This window comes from Haematobia irritans, chromosome 2 (genome assembly GCF_050003625.1).
Source record: "Haematobia irritans isolate KBUSLIRL chromosome 2, ASM5000362v1, whole genome shotgun sequence".
In the NCBI taxonomy this organism is placed as follows: Eukaryota; Metazoa; Arthropoda; class Insecta; order Diptera; family Muscidae; genus Haematobia; species Haematobia irritans.
Window position 1 is genome coordinate 51031277 of NC_134398.1, and position 22271 is coordinate 51053547.

Here is a 22271-nt window from a genome sequence, read left to right on the forward strand (position 1 = left end):
TTGCCCGATAACCAATGCTTGCGAATTTAAAGAAAAAATCCGTTGAATTCATTTTAGTTTTTATTTTATTATATATTAATGTATATTGTAGTTATTGATCAAAAAGGATCTTGTAAAAATCCTTTTATGAAGGGTAAAAGATAACCCCATGAAATAGCTAAGGTGGAGATTTGCAAAATCTTCAAAAGCACAATCAAATATTTCCAGTTGTTGTTGTAGTACCACATTATCATAATTGGAAGCGTTCCATAGCAAATGAATAACATGGATTTTCCCAACTTCCGCCAATTCTCACGCCCATACATTAACTTTGTTAGTTCGACCACTCACAATCACGTGATCAATTTTCAGTGTGACTTGGGATTCAATCAGACTCATGAAATTTTTCTTATATATCGGCAGCAGGGGAAAGTTGAGATTTTGAGACAGATGATGAGGCAGACAACCCTTATATTTACCTTTCCCAACCTCGGTAATGGTCACATTTGCTAAGATATCTCTACATATGTTATGGAAATTAAGAGAAATGGTGAAGAGTGAGTTGCAATTTGATGTTTATCTTACTTACCTTGAAAAAAAAATTTAACTTGATTTTTAAAATTTTATGTAATTAATGAAACAAAAGATTATTTGTTGTCATATATGTAATCCATAGCAACAAGTTTCCTTTATAACTATCAAATCTGTTAACACAACTAACTTATTGGCCAGACAGACTTTCTGTTGGGTTTGGACACATTGGCAAAACAAATTAGTTATCACAACAATATGGAATATATTGAAATGGTTGCTTACTACAATATATAAATAACGACCAATATTTAGTCGGGTGTACGAACTTTTAGTTACACAGCTATTATATTGCTTATAGAAACCATTAATCAAGGGAAGTAATTAACATTTATTCCAAACAACTAAAAATTGTAGGTCTCCACTATCTATTTGTTGTCGTACTTGAATTCCAACCAATTATTTCTCTGGGTGTACATAAGATTCGGCTTGGCCGAACTTACGGCCGTACACGCAGAGAAGGAATATGATCACCTCAAACATGTTTCAAGAGCAAAATGTTATTTTTGTATGGTGACCATGTAACATGTTTGTCACTAAAATGTTATTTTCTCGTCAAATATAACCTACTTGCCGAAATCAGATACATGATTTCCGAGAAAATAACAAGGTTGCGAAAACCATGTTACATGGTCACCACCCAAAAATAACATTTTGCTCTTAAAACATGTTTGAGGTGATCATATTCCTTCTCTGGGAGTATATACTTGTTTCACTTGTATTGGCTATACAGCTTAGAATGTCATGGCCGTTATGAAGGAGATCAGCAATAATAAAATGGTTAGTATGTCCACAGAAATATGGAAAAATGTCTGTTTTCTAAACCTCCTTTCAATTATTTCTAAGAGACGCTTCCAATAGCATAGTTGAAACTGTACTAAATCAGTTTAGAAAAAGTACTTTTCCAAACCAAAAGGTACTTTTTCTACATATTTCTAAATTCATTGATTCAAAAAAGTAACAGAGAAAGCTCCAGAGCGGAAACCGAACATAGTACCCACCTTTATAGCAGTAAAAAATTCTATTAAGGCAATTGCCAACGTATACTTATGGTGAATTGATAATTGTGTATGATTCACAATAACGTCTATTAACAAATTTTTCACTTAGCAAAGACACCAACCAATTTCGGTATAGTAATACCACTACGTCTCGACTAATTAGATTATGCCTTTTAACCATTTAGAAACTTTAAATGTAAAATAAATTTTCCGAATTTATAAATTGCGATTACGTACGTCAATTTCAGGGTACAAAAACATGGCCCGATCAAAACACATTTCGATACAGGTTTTAATGGACCCAAAATATTTCTAGATTTCGAATTTGAGGAAGCGCTGTGTCCAGAACACGGTTGCCATTCGAGCCAAAAACATTCTACTAAAATTTAAAGAAAACTTTACCAAATACCCAAATACAACAAATCTTTTTTTTCAGTTTTATTTTTATGAAATTTTTGGGGTTATTATGAAAACAAAAATGTTTCTTCAAAAGAAATGATTAAATGACTTTATAACAAATATAGTCAAAATTTTATTTTTTAGAAAAACTTGTAAAACTGTCATTTCTTTTGTCAAAATTTTATTTCATTTCATTTCATTTATTTAACAATACAGTAAGCCTTCGTGGCCAATAAATCGTATTGTTCTTAAAAAATACATTAATAGTAATTGTAAAGTTATCAATCCTAATCATTAATACTTAAATTACCCTACTATGCCTACCACTCCACCATCCTCACTTTGGCCAAAGTCACATAGAAAACTAATATTAATAAAGGTAAACTAACACCTACCATTGGTAAATAACAGTCAACATTAAATATATTCATTCAAACTAGTCAGTAGCAAGTTCCTAAATTGATTCTCAGAAAGCCCAAAATCCCTTACTGCTACAGGAAGATTGTACCAAACCCTAGCAGTAGTAACAATAAACCCCCTCTCAAAAAGGGAACAATTTATTCGTGGTATAATTATCTGCGGATTTCTCACCGATCTGGAAAAAACAAATCCCTGAAGAAGTTCATGTAACAACCCATTACTTTTCATCCTATGGAAAAACATTAATCTCCGCGACAAAACGTAAGGTTCAAATGAAGAACCAAAAAAATCAATTACCTTATCTGTTATAGAAAATTTTGTCAAAATTTTATTTCTATAAAAAATTTTGTCAAAATTTTATTTCTATAGAAAATTTTGTCAAAATTTTATTTCTATAGCAAACCTTGTCAAAATTTTATTTCTATAGAAAATTTTGTCAAAATTTTATTTTTATAGAAAATGTTGTCAAAATTTTATTTCTATAAAAACTTTTGTGAACATTTTATTTCTGCAGAAAATGTTGTCAAAATTTAAATCTATAGAAGGTTTTATCAAAATTTTATTTCTATAAAAAATGTTGTAAAAACTTTATTTCTATAGAAAATTTTGTCAAAATTTTATTTCTATAAGAAATTTTGTGAACATTTTATTTCTATAGAAAAGTTTGTCAAAATTTAGTTTCTATAGAAAACCTTGTCAAAATTCTATTTTTATAGAAAATTTGTCAAAATTTTATTTCTATAGAAAATTTTGTCAAAATTTTATTTCTACAGAAAATCTTGTCAAAATGTTATTTCTATAGAAAATTTAGTCAAAATTTTATTTCTATAGAAAATTTTGTGAACATTTTAGAAAAAAAAATTATAGAAAAGTTTATCAAAATTTTATTTCTATAAAAATTTTCTACAAATTTTATTTCTATAGAAAATTTTGTCAAAATTTTATTTCTATAAAAAATTTTGTCAAAATTTTATTTCTATAGAAAATTTTGTCAAAATTTAAATCTATAGAAGATTTTATCAAAATTTTATTTCTACAAAAAAATTTCTCAAAATTTTATTTTTATAGAAAATTTTGTCAAAATTTTATTCCCATAGAAAATTTTGTCAAAATTTTATTTCTATAGAAAAATTTGTCAACATTTTATTTTTACAGAAAATTTTGTCAAAATTTAAATCTATAGAAGATTTTATCAAAATTTTATTTTTTTATTTCTATAGAAAAGTTTATCAAAATTTTATTTCTATAAAAAATTTTCTACAAATTTTATTTCTATAGAAAATTTTGTCAAAATTAAATTTCAATAGAAAATTTTGTCAAAATTAAATTTCAATAGAAAATGTTGTCAAAATTTTATTTCTACAGAAAAAATTTAAATCTATAGAAGATTTTATCAAAATTTTATTTCTGTAAAAAATTTTGTAAAAATTTTATTCCTATAGAAAATTTTGTCAAAATTTTATTTCTATAAAAAATTTTCTCAAAATTGTATTTCTATAGAAAATTTTGTCAACATTTTTTTCTATAGAAAATGTTATCAAAATTTTATTTCTATAGATAATTTTGTCAAAATATTATTTTTTATAGAAAATTTTGTCAAAATTATATTTCAATAGAAAATATTGTCAAAATTAAATTTCAATAGAAAATTTTGTCAAAATTTTATTTCTACAGAAAATTTTGTCAAAATTTAAATCTATAGAAGATTTTATCAAAATTTTATTTCTATAAAAAATTTTGTAAAAACTTTATTTCTATAGAAAATTTTGTCAAAATTTTATTTCTATTAGAAATTTTGTCAAAATTTTATTTCTATAGAAAATTTTGTCAAAATGTAATTTCTATCGAAAACCTTGTCAAAATTTTATTTTTATAGAAAACTTGTAAAATTTTTTTTCTATAGAAAATTTCGTCAAAATTTTATTTCTATAGAAAATTTTTTGAACATTTTATTTCTATAGAAAATTTTGTAAAAAATCAGTTTCTGTAGAAAACCTTGTCAAAATTCTATTTTTATAGAAAATTTGTCAAAATTTTATTTCTATAGAAAATTTTGTCAAAATTTTATTTCTACAGAAAATTTTGTCAAAATTTAAATCTATAGATGATTTTATCAAAATTTTATTTCTATAAAAAATTTTGTAAAAACTTTATTTCTATAGAAAATTTTGTCAAAATTTTATTTTTACAACAACAATGCTTAATTTTATTTCTATAAAAAATTTTGTCGAAATTTTATTTCTATAGAAAATTTTGTCAAAATTTAAATCTATAGAAGATTTTATCAAAATTTTATTTCTACAAAAAATTTTCTCAAAATTTTATTTCTATAAGAAATTTTGTGAAAATTTTATTTCTAGAGAAAATTTTGTCAAAATTTAGTTTCTATAGAAAAACTTGTCAAAATTCTGTTTTTATAGAAAATTTGTCAAAATTTTATTTCTATAGAAAATTTTGTAAAAATTTTATTTCTACAGAAAATGTTGTCAAAATTTAAATATATAGAAGATTTTATCAAAATTTTATTTCTATAAAAAATTTTGTAAAAACTGTATTTCTATAGAAAATTTTGTCAAAATTTAATTTCTATAGAAAACCCTGTCAAAATTTTATTTCTATAGAAAATTTTGTCAAAATTTTATTTCTATAAAAAATTTTGTCAAAATTTTATTTCTGTAGAAAATTTTGTCAACATTTTATTTCTATAGAAAAAGTTTATCAAAATTTTATTTCTATAAAAAATTTTATCAAAATTTTATTTCTATAGAAAATTTTGTCAAAATTTTATTTCTATAGAAAATTTTGTCAAAATTTTATTTCTATAAAAAATTTTGTCAAAATTTTATTTCTATAGAAAATTTTGTCAACATTTTTTTCTATAGAAAATTTCGTCAAAATTTAATTTCTTTAGAAAACCTTGTCAAAATTTTATTTCTACAGAAAATTTTGTCAAAATTTAAATCTGTATAAGATTTTTATCAAAATTTTATTTCCATAAAAAATTTTGTCAAAATTTTATTTCTATAGAAAATTTTGTCAAAATTTTATTTCTGCAGAAAATTTTGTCAAAATTTTATATCGTTTTGTTTGTTATTGTTGGTTTCTCTTCAATCATTATTGTTGTTTTGATCTCAGCATAAAACCATGCATTGACTAAACTACAAGTGTAGCTTAACAGCTCATTTGCAGACAAAAACGAAAGTGAGCAAAATTTCAGGACTATTGCGCCACTTTTGAAAGCTTTAATGTAATTATAATAGACAGACGGACATGGTTATTAGAGCTCGAACGAAACGGTTTTTTAGCCGAAGCTGAACAAACGACATGTCGCCTGTAGCTTGATTGAGATTGCGTAATGCCTTGTACCGGAATTCAAGTAGCCCCGAACTTACATACTTGCACCTCAACCTTTAATAACTTACACCAGGTCCTCTAGTTATGTGTTCAACTATCGACTATCTTACTTCATATCTACACTCAGTTCCCCGTTTCTAGCAAATGAAGGGTTGACAGGTTGAGCAATTTATCGGAAATTTAGTGAAATTTAATAAAAAAAAACACCCATGCTATTACAGTTTTCCAGTTTATTAATATCTGAATGTGTACTAATAAATAAATATATCAAAATCGCACAGCATGACAAAAAATGAGCGAACGACAATAACAAAAGCTTAACACATATGAAATTTTTTAATGAACATTGGCAGATGAGGAATGTTATTTATGAATATATGCCATCAACAGCAAGTCATATCAAGCCCTCAAACATCCAATTGTTCAAGGAAAACTTTAAAAGTATTCTTCATGTGCTCACTGGCCAATGATTTTTTGTATAATGTTTCTCGCAAAGCATAACGGCATGACTTTAAATTATACGATGATTGAAATTTCTTTTCGCTACGTAGCAAACCCAATTGTTGCAGCAAATAATTTAAGACTCGTCGTTCTTGTTTGGTTTTTACAGCATAGTCAACGCATTCCATGTACAAGGACATAGCTAAATCCAAAGCAGCAGGAGATGATTGAGCCAAATGACCACATTTGAGGGTAGTAAAAATGAGTAATAATAAATAATTGTCATCCGTAAATTGCTAAAAGTATGTTTCGAAAAGAATTCATTAAGAGCGTTGCCAAGTAAATGTGCCCACCTACTTACATCAATTACACTCTTAAAGGCCTCCAATTTGTCCGTTTCTATTAGAGATTCAAACATTTGCAGGCTACACGGCTTTTGACTTAAACAGAATGTCTCTGCGGTAGATCCAGCAATAGTTGTTGTATTCTCGGCAAATGTAACACTTTTATTTGACATAAAAGATTCATTGGCATTTAGCATTTTTGAGGTGAATGCCTGTGTTGTGGTATAGGCAGTCTCTTCTGCCGCATTTTCATTATAATCGTCCTCATCGGCCTCTTCAGTGGTATCATTGTGGTTATCATCATAAATGTGCTGAAATAATTAGATGAAAAATGGGAATATAGCTTTAGCCACGTATGTAAGATCATTTAAAGAAAATGTTCTTTAATAAAAATATGCTGAATATTTAAAACAAATTTAGCGTGAAATTTGATTTTAGCCTAGTTAATTAAAGAGCATCCTTGGTATAACATTAAAAATTTCTTGTGGAAAAAGTTTGTCAACACCCTTCAAAACCTATGCTCTTACACTTACTAAAGACAAAAGAGACAAACTTAAGTTTCAAGTTGTTATGGAGCTCGATGCTAAAGCACAAAAACAAAATTTGATTATGTCAGTTTTTTTGGTTTCATTCTAGATGAACTAATTATCTCGAGTCAATTTTTAAACTCTTGAACCATCAGTAAAAATCGAATTTTAAAATTCTTCAATAACTCGAAAATTTTGTAGCCTGGAATTATACATCCAACCTTATAATTAATTTCATTTAATTACCTCTTCATCGTCCCCTTCTTCAATATCTTCATCTACTGTTTCATCGTCTTCATCATCAATGTCTTCTTCGTCTTCATCTTCTTCGCCCTCCGATTGATCTTCTTCCATTTCGACAAGTGCATCAGGATTCGGACTTGAATCCATGGCCTCTTTAATACGCATGCGTCCCTCATAGCCAAACTAAACGATTAAGGAGGTTATTTGGGAAATTTGTAATTCCATTTTACAACTGTCTTACCTGATTACCATCTAAATTAAATCTTTGTAGATTGGTTTTATTTTGCATTGCTGTGGCCAAAACTAGACCACCATCGGGGCCAATTTCATTAAAACTCAAATCAACATTTTCCAATTCGAAATGACTTTCTTCGAGCGCTTCAGCAAAATGATAGGCTCCATTTGTTTTCAGTAGACAATCACCAAAATTTATTTCTCGAAGACTAAAAACGAAAAATAATAGAAAGGAAAGGATGTTTTTAGTTCTCAACTTAGGATATTTCAATATTAAACTTACTGTGGTGTATACGAAAATGCTTCGGCCAAATGCTGTGCTCCCTTACTGGTCACAGTGTTATCGTTCAAATTCAAAATTTTCAAATTTGGATTCTGTTTAAATCCCTCAGCCAATGCGGCTATACCATCGTGGTAGATGGAATTTTGTGGCATAGCAATCTCTTCGAATGTCTTGATTGTGGAAAATATTTTGGCAATGGCTTTTGCTCCATCGTTCTCTAAACGATTGCGGCCAGTAATGAAAACCTTCAATTTCAAAGGCGTACCGGCCGCCGTACTTGTCCTATGACAATCTAACAAAGCTTTTGAAAGCATTTGTCCGCCACCTATACCCAAACCGCAATTGTTCAAACGAAGCTCTTGAAGTGTATAACACACTTTAGACCTTAAAAGATCTTCAAGGCCTACCATTCCATTGGGACCCAAGGCATTATCACTGAGATCCAGCACAGTTAGTTGAGCTTGAGCTACCATAAGACCATTTCCCAAAAGCTTCAATGCCTCAGGAATTTCCGTTTTTAATCGGCGTGTGAACATATTCTTCCACAAGGCCTTGCGAAACTCTGGATGCTTCTCTAAAGCTTTTCCAATAGCAGCTGCCGCTGGAATGCCCAATGTATTTCCATCAAGTTTTAGGTAGTGTACGGTTTTTTGATTCTCTAATGCTGCTACGACATCCTTAACTGCAAGATAATAGAAAACGTTTAGGTACAGTTTGGTTCTCAAATCCTTTACTCATGAAACTCACCATCATCTGCCGTATCCCAGGTCAATTGTTTATCTTCGAAAGTTACACCCTCCTCCTTTACATCGTCCAATTCTTTAGCAATACCGACAAAAGAAAATGTAGCGGCCATTTTTATATTGATTCTGTTGGCAGCAGTAATGCTTTTTATAAATAGAAAAAGCAAATTCTATCTCTACTTCAAATGCAACTGTTGGTTTAAACCCTTCCAACTTTTGCAATGTCTTTTGCAAAAATAACCTCAAAATGCCGCCACTTTGTTTTCTTGCATCTGTCACCGGTGTTTTGCAAACGCTTTTCATGCGTACCTAAATTGTAGGTAAAAATACGGTGCGCATCAAGTGGAATTTCAATTAATACGTTGACATCCATACACCCAAAAATAAGTGAATCCACCGAGAGCAGAGAATGAAGCCAACCCATTTTTGTCGGCGAGGGCGGGTTGACGGCTAATGCGTCTTACAGACTTACAGACTATAAGTTATTCCGGACGGAATATCTGTGTTTATAAAGAATCTTACATTGTCCAATCGATACGACAATTCGTTGACGACTAAATAATCGGTAAATGTGTTATCGATCCCATAAACATGCAGCAGTATCGAATATGTCTTACGACTTAGCTTATAATTTGGCCAATATATGGGATATGTTCGACACGACCATTGTCTCCGGGTAAACTTATAGTCTGCAAGGCGCATAAGCCGATATCAATTTGTGTATTCGGTGGCCGACAATTATCCATTTTAACATCGATTATGCGTCGTCCAGACTATAAGTTTATTCGGACGACAGCCCTGCCAGCATTTCAAAGTTCCATTTCATCCTCGTACAACATGTAACTTGCAACTACTAAAAAAAGTATCGCATGAGTGCAATTATTAGGTGCCTTCCTTAATAAATTTAGAACGGCGCCAATAAGAGCCCCTTCAAAAAATTAGAAAAAGTGAATTTTAAGATAGTTGTAAAATAATCATTGTGGTCAAGTAAATTACGATTGTTTAGACGTTTATTAATTTGATTAAACATTTATAAATGCTTACAAAAATAACATTTATAACACTATCACAACATTTTTTTCATAATAATAGAAGATAGGTTGTTTTCTTTTAGCACTGGATACAGCATTTGTATGTCCTATGCAGAACATCGTTGCACTGGTGTTCTATCCAGAACATCTCATCAGTGCAAGTAGCGCCGATGTCGCCAGATTGTATTTTGATAAAGTGACGCTTCTTCGATTCACAATAGCAATTTTTTGTGACAAATTTATCGAAAAACATGAAATTCAAAGTAGAACAGTGTCACAAATAATTACATCAGTATATGCTCATTACTATTTGAGCATTTCATACATTAAAAATATAAGATTTCACTTCTTTTCTGTAATTGCGGATGACAGTGTTGCAAATTTTTGGAGATGTCCTGGATAAAGGTAGAATTACATACCGTGCGTTCAATGCGTACAATGCGTCCGATGATTGAAGAGTTGAAACTTCTCTTTGGAATCAAAAGCTCGAATAGTCTGCGGCAAACAGAATCAACGCATGGATTGGCGCATGGTGTGTAATTGACCCTTATGCGCTCTACAGATTATCAGTTATTCCGGACGACAGTGCTCGTGTGGAACATATCCCATATATTGTGCACATTATAAGTTACCGATTATTTAGTCATCGCCGACAACCCTGCCAACATTTTTTGAATTTGGGGGCGCTTCTGAGAATCCCCACTACGTCGAAAACAATCATATACGACATCAAAAACTCGTCGGAAAAGCGCCGTCACTATTGAGAAGTTGTACCACGCCAAGTTACTACGAAAAAGTTTCTCATCAGTGCAATTATTAGGTGCCTATTTAGATCAATTTCGAAGGACGCCAATAAGAACCCCTGCAAACTTTCAGAAAAAGTGCATTTTAAGGTAATTGTAGAAGAATCATTGTGGTCAAGTAAAACACGATTGTGTAGATGTTTATTGATTTGATTAAACATTTATAATTTCTTATAAATATAACATTTTTCGGTTTATCTCATCACATTTAACATAATTTTTTGCATTAATAAAAGAATGATGTTGAGTTTTTAGTAGCAAGTTACATATAGCAGCGTCTATCAGCCAGTTTGTTTATTTTCGATGGAGACAGCGTGCCTGGAAAAATATTTGAAAAACGAACACTTTATTCTATTTGGAAAGTCGAAAATTGTTCACAGTATACCTTTCACAATTTTAAGCGTAATATCTATGTTTTCAGAACTTTATTTTCGTTTTTATTTAAATAAAATATAACAAGCTGGTTGCGCTTGGCGTTTCACAAAAAATAAAATGGCTCTTCTAACAGTAGTGATGGCAAAATAATTTCATGTACATTTTGTACTTATTGATATGCTTCCCCCATCACAGTTTGCGATGGTTGTGGTGATATTTACGAGTCTGTGGTAGCGATGAGGATGAAATGGAACTTTGAAATGCTGGCAGGGAAGTCGTATCGATCCGACACACTGTAAGATTCTTTACAAACACCGACATTCCGTCCGGAATAACTGATAGTCTGTAAAGCGCATAACGCATGTTATGTTATGCGCCGTCCAAATATAAGTTTATCCGGACGATAATGACACGAGCATTATCGTACATACATTATCGAACGTACCCCAGATGGCCAACTATAACTGATGTCCGACAGCATAACCGATACTGCTGCTTATTAATGTCGATTATTTAGTCATCGTCGACAATTCGTATCGATCCGACACATTATACGATTCTTTACAAATACAGACATTCCGTCCGGAATAACTTATAATCTGGATGACGCATTAGTGTCCGCCGCCTACTTGTGAACGACCCATAAAATTGCACAAACAGCTGTTGTTTATCAGAACGTTGTACGCTTCCAATTAGACCAACAATGACCGCTACATCTACATGCCCTGTATTTCTTTCTGTCAAAATAATTGTGTATTTCTCCCACGAACAAAAACAACCAAAGATTCGTGAGCGTCGTTCGTCAAGCAAGGTTGTGTTTTTTCAAGGCTGAGCTTCACGGAACTTGATCACTGCGGTTTTTCGAAATCAAGAAGATTGTGAAATTCTATCTATTTGGTTTCTCTTTTCTTTTTGATTTGGAAAAGAAAAATTGTTACCTATTATTGGCAAGGTGTATTTGCTGATTTTTGTTTATAGGCGGTAAAAATGCCGAATGGGACTGAGGCAAATGTCCCGCCAATTCCACCACCACCGGACATTGGGCGAAGATGCAGATCTAGAAGCCGGAATAAACTAGGAGGAAGAGAGGAAAGTCTGGACAAGCAAGGCACTAAGGTACCGAGATTAGAGGGTCGCCGTGATGTTAAAACATCTGGAGGTTCTCAGGTGAACCAATCGACCATGCTGACTAATTCTAGCCGTGTTTATGAATATGATGCAACAAGCGAAGGCCCCTTTTTAACGTTTTTAGAAACTTTTACGTCTGGCAACGAAAGAAAGCCGATTAACACCATGGCTGCGGCTAGATTCCTCAAAACGTTAAATATACCCAATATTCTGGAAATTGTTAAAGTTGGGTATGGAAGAGTGAAAGTTGTCTTCAAAGATGGTGCTTCGGCAAATAACTTCGTGAAGGATGCCCGTTTAAGTGAAGGTGGATATCAGGCCAGAATATTGGCTCACTTCGTGTCTATAGTAGGAGTTATTTATAATGTACCGGAAGAAATTTCCACAGAGGAGCTAAAAGAGGATTTAAAAACCAATGAGACAACGATTTTGGATATTATTCGAATGACTAGAAAAGAAAGAGGAGAGACCATAAATACAAGGAGAGTGAAGGTCATCTTCAAGGGGCGCAAATTGCCAGAGGTTATTGACTATAGTGGTGCAAAATTGAGGGTACACCATTTTATCCCCTTTGGTCAATGCTATCGGTGTTTCCGATTTAACCATTTTGCAGATCACTGCAAATCACCTGCTAATTGTCGTATTTGCTTCCAACGCCACGAAGTGGTTGACCCGAATAATTGCAGTAACCCGATCACATGCTCTAACTGTGGACTGGCGCACCCTTCCAATAGCCGCGACTGCCCTGCAAGGGAAAAGGCTTTTAGAATTAAAAAAATCATGGTCGTTGAGAATCTATCCATCCGAGAGGCAAGATCTAAATATTCTGCCATTTTTTCGAATAGGTTTGATATTTTGGATCAAAATCTTGATGTGGCTTTTCCCCCCATTCGGCACAAGCCGAACTTTAAGCCTTTCGCTAATAACAGCAATGTGAGCAACAATCTTGATGCAGCAAAAGATCTTCATAAACAATTTTCGTTTGCGCGAGTCGCCAAACTGAATATAAATAAGGAACGAGAGGAGGCTAACGCAAGAAGGACACAAAAAGAGCACCAGGCTGCTTTACAAGAAGGTGAGACGTATAAAGCTCCAAACGGTGTAGGTATTATTGCAGCGGAGAATTTGAAGACATCTGGTTTTGAGAGAGCTATAAATGAATTAGCTAAGAAATTAAATAATTACATTGTTGTGGGTGCAAATGGCTCCGGAGGAGACCATTTGAACTTCATTCAAGATCTTCATCAAGATATGAATCGCTTTTTTGCTACGCAAGACGTCGAGTTGATAAAAGCTGGGGGGGCCACTAGCCTCTCAGTGTAATTTTGTTTTTTTCATTGTATTATTATTGTTAAAGAAAAGATGAGAATTTTACAACTGAATATTCAGAGCCTGAGAAAGAGAGAGAACAAAGATGTCTTGGAATTATTTCTTGAGACTAACAAGATAGACATAGCACTACTGTCTGAAACATGGTTGACTGATAATTCGACTACAAGCATTTGTAATTTTAATTATGTTTATAAGAACAGGAGTGATGGATATGGAGGTGTAGGCATCTACATTAGAAGAGATATATCATTTTCAATTTTGGACAAATTTCCTGTTGGGGAAGTGGTTGGTATTCGTACTCATAATTTGAGGAAAAATGTCTGTGTTGTTTCGGCTTACATACCACCTAATACCTCAAACGGTGCTTTTAAGGCGATTATTTCCAGTTTCATTGACTCTGTTGAGAACATGTCCCTTCCGATGATTTTTGGCGGTGATTTGAATGCCAAATCGCATCTTTGGGGGTCTCCAGTTTCTGATACGAGAGGTGACATTCTTGCAGATTTGATGTATGGTTCTTCTTTTTGCTGTCTCAACACTGGTGACTACACTTTTTCTGTTCGTGATGGCCAATTCTCTTTTCTTGATGTTACGTTCTGCAGAAACTTTGTTCGAAATCCGAGTTGGTCTGTTCGGAAGGCAAAACTGACTAACAGTAATCATTTTCCCATTGTAATTGAAATCTGTGATATTGATCCGGCACCAAGGGGTTTCTACAAAGTGTGCCATCGCCGTGTATTAGACGGTGTTAGTCGTTTGAGTGTGGGCACCTCATATGAGGAATTCAGTTCCAAAATGGATTCTATAATTCAAAATTGTTCGGAATACATAGATTCTAGGAACAAATATAAACCCAAACCATGGTGGGACCCCGAGGCCTCAAGATTATTTCGAAGGCGCAATGCTCTTAGATTGAAATATCACCGATACAGAACTTATGAGAACTGTCAAGATTGGATTATGGCTGACAATGAATTGAAGAACTATATTGGAACTTTAAAGAAATCGAATTTTCAAGCCTTCCTCTCTGAAGTCTCTTCGGCTTGCTCTCCGAGGGAGGTTTGGGATAAAGTGAAGAACGTGCGGAAATTTGGTAAGGAAAAAAATATAAACAACATCTGGAATGAGGAACAGAAAGAGTGTTTTATCAATATGGTCACAGAATCTGCTCCCATTAACATCCCGCCGCCGCTCTCAACTGATTTTAAAAATAGAGACCCATTACCTCAATTCGGAGTATGTGATTTTGAATCGTTCATTAGATCAAGAAATCCCGGATCTGCAGCTGGTGCTGATAAGATAACTTATGAAATGATTATTAATTTAAAGGACTCAGACAGAATTGCGTTTTTCGAAATCCTGAAGAAGCTTTTCGAGGACGGTATTTTTCCTAATTCCTGGAGGAGAATTCTTTTAACGCCGGTCCCAAAGAGGAACAAAGATGCCACCATGATCGTAAACTTTAGACCGATATCGCTTCTGAGTGTACATGTCAAATTAATAGAAGGTGTGCTGAAAAATCTGATTAATGAACATATCAGATCATTTAACCTGCTCCCTGAACGCTCTTATGCCTTTAGACCTCATCATTCGACAGCCATGCGCATAAACGACCTTGTGAATTTTGTGGCCGACCTGAAGTCGAGGTCAATGCATGTAATGGGTATGTGTGTTGATGTGGAGAAAGCGTATGATTGCACAGATATAGAGGTTCTGAAGGATGTCATGGAAATTTTGGGCTTTAACAGTCACATTACTTGGTGGATCTATGAATTTTTTAGAGAAAGGATATTAATTTGCGGGACAAAGTCGAAAGAGACATTTGGTGGACTAGCTCAAGGGAGTGGGCTGAGTCCAATTCTTTTTAACTTATACACCATTTCACTTCATCATGTCAATTCGAGTCAATGTCGTTTATTTCAATATGCAGATGACTTTGTTTTGATCTGTTATGACAAGGATTTTAACAGTACCAAGACATTGCTTCAGTCTAAAATTATTGACTTTAAGGCAAGATGTAATGAAAAGAGTCTTAATTTCAACATGGCCAAGACAAGTGTGGTTCACTTTAACAGAAGACAACGAGATTTGAACATATGCGTTGAAAACACACTCCTGAATCAAGTACAGGAAATGAAATACCTAGGTGTGGTGATCTCGACAAATGGTTCGTCGAACGAACATGTGGACTTTACGATCAGGGAGATTGAAAAGAAATGCCGCTTCATGAATATTATCAATGGGTGTCGTTTTGGAGTGCATCCGATTAAGGCATTACTTTTTTATAAAGCATTTGTGAGGTCGAAAGCTGAATATGGAGCCTCGGCTCTTTCAAATATGTCTCAAGTTGCTTCTGGCAGAATTAAAAGTTGCCTTAATAATGTCCTGAGAAAGGCCCTGGGTCTCATACGCACAACACCTGTTTCAGTCATATATCATATGGCTGGTGAATTGCCTCCTGACAAGAGATTTGAATTGGCAACGGCAAAGGAACTAATAAAAGTTTTTGCGTTGAACCTTCCGGCAAAGGAGATAATGGCTGTTCGGGATCGTCCATTGAATTCTAGTTACTACAGAATCTATCATCAATTCCAGCATATTTTTGAAGACGTCGCACAGATCTCTGAATCAATCATTAAGCCAAGTAATATAAAGTTTGATGAGGACTTTTTCAAAGGAGCTGTCAAAAATAAGGCTGAAGCTAGCGTTGAACTGGTTAGGAGTCTGAGGTTGGAGAAGGAGGCGGATCTACAAGATAGAAAGTTTGATTTAATCTTCACGGATGGCTCAGTGCATGCTGAATATACGGGGGCTGCTTTCTACCACCAGGCTTCTGGTTTGGTTCAGGCCTTCTGTGTCACCAAAAGACTGTCTTCTATGTCGGCGGAGCTTGTTGCGTTATATAAAGCTCTTGAATTTGCTACAAACAACGGGCTGACAAATATTGCATTTTTAACGGATAGTCTAGCTGGAGTTCAAGCGCTTAAAAACAACGGAGGACTTAATTTTTTGGCACATCAATTTCTGGCTCTTGCAAATGAACACTGTGGAAGCATCGAAATACATTTCATTCCCGGGCACATGGGAATACCTCACAATGAGAAAGTGGATGAAGCAGCGAAAAAGGCATTTGAAGAGGGATGGCGTTTAGATTTGAAATGGCCCTTAGGTGATGCTATTCGTACAATAGAGGAAAAATTGTGGTTGAAATGGTCAACGGAATATATACAAGAGGCGTCAGTACGAAATTCCTGTTACTTCAGAATCTTTCCGACGGTGCGGTAGAAGCCGTGGTTCGGTAATGTGGCAGTGAATACTCTTCAGTGTAAAGCAATTAATAGAATACTGAGTGACAATGCATTCTGCAATTCTACACTTTATAAGGTGCGAGTAGCTGATTCTCCAGAGTGTGAGTCATGTGGTGGGGTGGAGACCCCATCCCATGTGATTTTTGAATGCCCTAGATTTTTCTTGGAAAGAACGCACTTCACCGAATTGGATGGTATATTTGATATTGAACAATTTGTTGACAAATTTGGTATAGAAGGTTTGAGCATTTTAGCGGATTTCTTGGAGAAGACTGGTCCATGCATTTAGTTTCATCACAGCATTGCGATGTCTATTAGTGTTGGCTTTGTGATTCCGGGCCAAATAAGTCTTCCAATAAGGGTGTTTTTTTTCATCGGCATTGGGAGCAACTTAAAAGGAAAAAAAAAAAAAAAAAAAAAAAAAAACAACCAAAAAAATCATACAAAATAAACCTTAATAAGCAATACAGACACTCTTTTTCCGGGAGCTTGTCTTGTGTTTGTATCAAAGATACAAAATGTGTAAGCTTAAACTAAGGGCCTCATTGAGATATAGACTCCAAAACGAATAGCGTGTTCGAACACACAAAAAGTAGCCAAAGTTTAATTTTAGGAATGAGGAAAATGTTGTCCAGCACCAAGCATTGGCTATTTTTATTAGCTGCAGTATGTCTAATGATGATCATTGGCTATTGGGTGCTAGGATCTGAAGTGAAATTAGTGGGTATGTAAAGAAATGTTATATATGTTCATTCCAAGAATTAATATGAGTAATTCTCTTTCCCCTTGAAGCTTTGAAACCAATAACAAAACCGCAACCATCTGTCAATGCTTTAGCTGGCTCAAGTGTAGACAATTTCGACTATGAGGAACAACTGGTAGTACTCTATAACAGAGTTCCTAAAACAGGCTCTACATCTTTTGTGAATATTGCCTATGATCTATGTAAAAAGAATCGTTTCCATGTTCTACATATCAATATAACAGCAAATAGCCATGTGTTGTCTTTGCCAAATCAGGTAAGTGAATGAGAACATAAAGTGGATATAATCTAATATTATGTGAAATATGAATTCGCCTGTATGGTATCAGTGGGTCCATAAAATTAAGGGCATGAGAAGGCTGTTATGATGGCAAATGTTCGATGGGAGAATTGCAAGGGCTGTAACGACACCAAGCTAATATGGCCCCATTTAAACTTAAACCGCACACTAGATATGCTAATGTTCTCGAGACGTCAGATATCACTCCTGATATCTGCTATAACGGGTCGCTGCCTGATAGGCCAACGAGGGATCACAACACCAAGCCCTTTGGGTCAATGCTTCCACACCGTCATAGTCCGGATTATGATGCGTGCGCTATCCCTACGTAATGCGCAATGGGGCTGTGACTTCAGCGGTCTGGAGGGTGGGTTCTTGGGCGCTGGGTTCGTTCGAAACAAAGAGAAAAAATATAGACGGTGTAATTTGTTCTGATTGGTCAGATTAGGGTTATATCTAATTACATCTTATTGGTATTAAATTGGATCTAATTAGACCTCAAAAATCTAATCTATTATCTGAAAGGGATAATATTAGATACGGTCAGATTTGTCCTTGTTGGACGTCTGTTGAAGATTACTATTATGATTATTATTTTTTAAATTCATTGTTTACCATAATCTTGTTATCGCCAATACTTATATACTGTAATTATAAGATTATTAATAGCTTATTGTATGTGAAACTCGAAAAGTCATCATTTTTATTGAGCAATTTTGTGATTCTTCATAGAGGCGCCTTGAAACCAGGGAAATTATTTTTGATTTATTTTATGCATTTCATTATAATCGAGCCAATATACCATACGATTATTATATTAAAAGTATGAAAATCATTGCAAAATTTTGATCCATTAATTCTAGAACTAGAACTATATGCAAATATTTTTCTTTATTTCTTTATTATTTTTTAACATAAATACGTTCTACTTATTCCAGGTGTCCTTTGTGCGAAATATCACCCAGTGGCATGAAATGAAACCTGCGTTATACCATGGACATGTGGCATATTTGGATTTCTCGAAGTAAGTAAAAGAGTTTTCTTTAAGAATTACAAACAATTACATCTTACGAGGATAGTCCAATAAGTAAACCTCACGATAGTTAATTGTGATGTAAAAATATCATAATTTACTATTATTCTCAAAGTATTATTTCTATAAAAAATTTTTTTCCAAATTTTATTTCTATAAAAAAATTGTCAAAATTTTATTTCTTAGAAAATTTTCTCAAAAATTTATTTCTATAAAAAATTTTGTCAAAATTTTATTTCTATAGAACATTTTCTCAAAATTTTATTTCTATAGAAAATGTTCTCAAAATTTTATTTCTACAGAAAATGTTCCCAAAATTTTATTTCTATAGAAAATTTTCTCAAAATTTTATTTTCATAGAAAATTTTCTGAAAATTTTATTTTTATAGACAATTTTGTCAAAATTTTATTTCTATAGAAAATTTTGTCAAAATTTTATTTCTATGGAAAATTTTCTCAAAGTATTATTTCTATAATTTTTTTTCAAAATTTTATTTCTGTAGAAAATTTTCTCAAAATTTAATTTCTATAAAAAAAAAATTTCAAAATTTCTTTTCTCAAAATTTTATTTCTTTATAAAATTTTCTCAAAATTTTATTTCTATAGAAAATTTTCTCAAAATTTTATTTCTATAGAAAATTTTCTCAAAATTTTATTTCTATAGAAAATTTTCTCAAAATTTTTTCTCTATAGAAAATTTTTTCAAAATGTTATTTGTATAGAAAATGTTGACAAAATTTTATTTCTTTAGAAAATTTTGTTAATATTTTATTTCTATAGAAAATTTTGTCAAAATTTTATTTCTATATAAAATTTTCTCAAAATTGTATTTCTATACAAAATTTTCTCAAAAATTTATTTCTATAGAAAATTTTCTCAAAAATTTATTTCTATACAAAATTTTGTCAAAATTTACCAAACATTGTCTGGAATTTTTTAAACTCGACTATGCAGAACTACTCAGTTTTGGATCTGCCTATACGTACAAAACAGGTATCGTAGCACATTAAACTCAAAAAATAGGTATATTCCTTCTATTTGCTCATTAAACTAAATTTACCTTTAATTAAAGCATCACAGCAAACAAAATTACAACACTAGGAGCTTCTAGGAATATTCGAGATCTTGTATTAAAAAAAAATATATATTTATTTTGTTTTTCCATATACCATTAATTATAAAATGGAAACCAGACGCGGACTGTTGCTTTTGGTAAATTTTTTTCGTATAGGTTATAGAAAAAGGGTGCTTCACCACGGAGGCCTATTTTGTAGATCTCGAAGACTATGTAGAAACCCATATTTCAAAATACTTACCGGGTTACCGTTGATAATAACTTTAGAAAAATAGTGGTTATATCATTATTTCTCTAAAGTTATTAGTTATGGGACTATGAACAGAAACAATTCAAAAATTAAAAATAAGAAAAAGAGTTCAACATTTTTTAAAGTTAATGTTTTTTTATTTTTCTACAGATTTCAAATAGCCCATAACCCAATATACATTAATTTAGTTCGTAAGCCATTGGACAGACTTGTCTCCTATTATTATTTTCTACGCTACGGGGATAACTATCGTCCGAATTTGGTACGAAAGAAAGCAGGCAATAAAATTGTAAGTTTATTATTCTTAAATCTATTTTTTTTTTTGCATTTTTTTTTTTCTTTTGTTTGCTTAAATGCCTGCTTTTTCTTATTGCAGACATTTGATGAATGTGTAAAACTTAAACAACCAGACTGTGATCCAAAAAATATGTGGCTACAAATACCCTTCTTTTGCGGACATGCCGCCGAATGTTGGGAACCTGGAAGTCAATGGGCTCTAGATATGGCCAAGAAGAATTTAGTTAATGAGTATTTTCTGGTTGGTGTGACGGAGCAAATGGAAGATTTCGTTGATCTATTGGAGAAATCATTACCAAGGTAAATGTCTTTATATTTAAAATACTGAGAAAAAAATGGATATGATCCTAAAAATACATCGGCTCAGGAGGTCATTCTAAATATAACAATTACAACAAAGAACGAATCAAATGAATCTAATGAATGCCTCGTTTTTAAAATTGGATATGAACCAACATATAAATGGACACACGTACGTACGGCCACCAAGGACTAGATCGGCTCAGTTGGTAGTTCTTGGTAATACAAAAACAAAGATCGAGTCAAATTAATCTAATGCCTCGTTTTTAATTTAATTTCATTTGATAATATTCAAATAATATCGCCTTTTCCATTTGCAGAATGTTTCATGGCTTTCGAGAATATTATCAACATTCAAATAAATCACATCTAAGAAATACTCTAAATAAGCGTCCCCCTAGTGAAACGACTGTGGCAGCTATTATGGAGTCTAAGATCTGGAAAATGGAAACAGAATTGTATGAGTTCGCTTTGGCACAATTCGAATTCACAAAGCGAAAACTTATGCAACCTGATAGGAAACAGATACAACGGTTTATGTATGAAAAGGTCAAACCAAAATAAATGGATATAAAGACGTCGCATTTGTACACACACACACACTTAATAGAATAATATTATGTAAATAATTGAGAAAGCAAGTCCCTGATTTTTGAAATCAATTGTCTGTGTTTTTGTATGTGGTTTCCAATGAAACCAATATGTACTTAATCTATAATTTTTAATAATTTATTATTTTTTTTAGTAGCCGAAATGTGTATACATAACCTCGAAATAGATTCTTCCATAAAGTATATTTTAATTTATTGAAAACATTTTCCCCCAAGCGACTTTTGTTTGGATATTTGGAAAAAATAACTTAAGAGGTCTACAATAGCTATAAAACTATTTTCTCGATGATTTACTAAATATTTTTTTACAGAAAGAATAGAAAATGGAACAATATCTCAAGATAATATCGATGGTCGTTTTTTGAACACCACACCGAAAATTTTATAAATTAACAATTTCCTTAAATGGCAAGATACAGAACTGTAGAAAATTGTAGCATATCAAAATTTATTATTTATTTTTTTTTCTAGGCCAAAAGTGTTCCACAGACTTCTAAATACATTTTAACAAGAAAACAAACAAAAAATGTATGTACATATTACACTGACAAGGTATAGCCATAGTCATCCATTATACATATGACCTTAAACTAGACTATAGTTTTAGTTACAAAAAATGAAAAATTCAATTTTTTATACCTATTGACAATACTAGTAAACCGAGAATATAACATACCTATAAGTTTATAATAAAACTTATCTTAAAGACATAAATATGTATATGCCTATATAATCAATATAAATAATATTTTTCCGAAAATAGTTTTAATTAAAACTCAAAAGAATTTATATATAGCAAATAAATTTGGAAACAGTAACTAGTGAAATACACCAGAACAAAGTTTATAATGATGGCGTGCATATATAACATAATATATTTTTAAGGAAGTATTTGAAATAATATGATTTAAATAATAAAATAATTATATAAAATAGCACTAATTGTATGTGATAAATAAGGGGTGAAATATTCTTTAGATTATGTAAAGATCTAGAAAGAGAGCACTCATAAAATATTTGAAATAAAAATATAGAAGGTAAGTAATAACTAGCACTTAATTTTTCAAAAAGTTGGAAAATTTACGAAACCTACGTCAAAGCCGACTACAAGCAACTTCCAGGACAG

General features: G+C 32.2%; 3 protein-coding genes and 1 long non-coding RNA gene across 6 annotated transcripts; 2 read left to right on the forward strand and 2 right to left on the reverse strand.

Moving 5' to 3' along the window:
* Nucleotides 1–5959: 5959 nt before the first annotated feature.
* RanGAP (Ran GTPase activating protein) lies at nucleotides 5960–8807 on the reverse strand. The gene is made up of 6 exons (XM_075294037.1): nucleotides 8564–8807; nucleotides 7817–8498; nucleotides 7541–7742; nucleotides 7303–7482; nucleotides 6547–6840; nucleotides 5960–6481 (listed from the first exon to the last, which is right to left on the reverse strand). Exons 1-6 carry the CDS (start codon nucleotides 8670–8672, stop codon nucleotides 6152–6154), a joined length of 1797 nt encoding a protein of 598 aa, XP_075150152.1. The 5' UTR covers nucleotides 8673–8807; the 3' UTR covers nucleotides 5960–6151.
* Nucleotides 8808–10501: 1694 nt separating this feature from the next.
* LOC142227518 (uncharacterized) lies at nucleotides 10502–10909 on the reverse strand. The gene is made up of 2 exons (XR_012719873.1): nucleotides 10779–10909; nucleotides 10502–10711 (listed from the first exon to the last, which is right to left on the reverse strand). It is a non-coding gene; the product is annotated as an uncharacterized LOC142227518 (long non-coding RNA).
* A 3921-nt stretch (nucleotides 10910–14830) lies between these two features.
* Nucleotides 14831–16965, forward strand: LOC142224269 (uncharacterized). The gene is made up of 2 exons (XM_075294039.1): nucleotides 14831–16730; nucleotides 16791–16965. Exon 1 carries the CDS (start codon nucleotides 14879–14881, stop codon nucleotides 16511–16513), a length of 1635 nt encoding a protein of 544 aa, XP_075150154.1. The 5' UTR covers nucleotides 14831–14878; the 3' UTR covers nucleotides 16514–16730; nucleotides 16791–16965.
* Nucleotides 16959–22083, forward strand: Hs2st (Heparan sulfate 2-O-sulfotransferase). 3 transcript variants are annotated; one of them, XR_012719102.1, is made up of 7 exons: nucleotides 16959–17260; nucleotides 17329–17555; nucleotides 18518–18603; nucleotides 20088–20226; nucleotides 20314–20534; nucleotides 20855–21400; nucleotides 21457–22083. XR_012719102.1 is itself a non-coding variant. In XM_075294041.1 (6 exons), exons 1-6 carry the CDS (start codon nucleotides 17152–17154, stop codon nucleotides 21096–21098), a joined length of 1026 nt encoding a protein of 341 aa, XP_075150156.1. In that variant the 5' UTR covers nucleotides 16959–17151; the 3' UTR covers nucleotides 21099–22083. The 3 variants fall into 3 exon arrangements, 1 of the variants encoding a protein (XP_075150156.1); XR_012719101.1 differs by having other exon boundaries at nucleotides 20855–21210; nucleotides 21280–22083; XM_075294041.1 differs by having other exon boundaries at nucleotides 20855–22083.
* The last annotated feature ends 188 nt before the right edge of the window (nucleotides 22084–22271 follow it).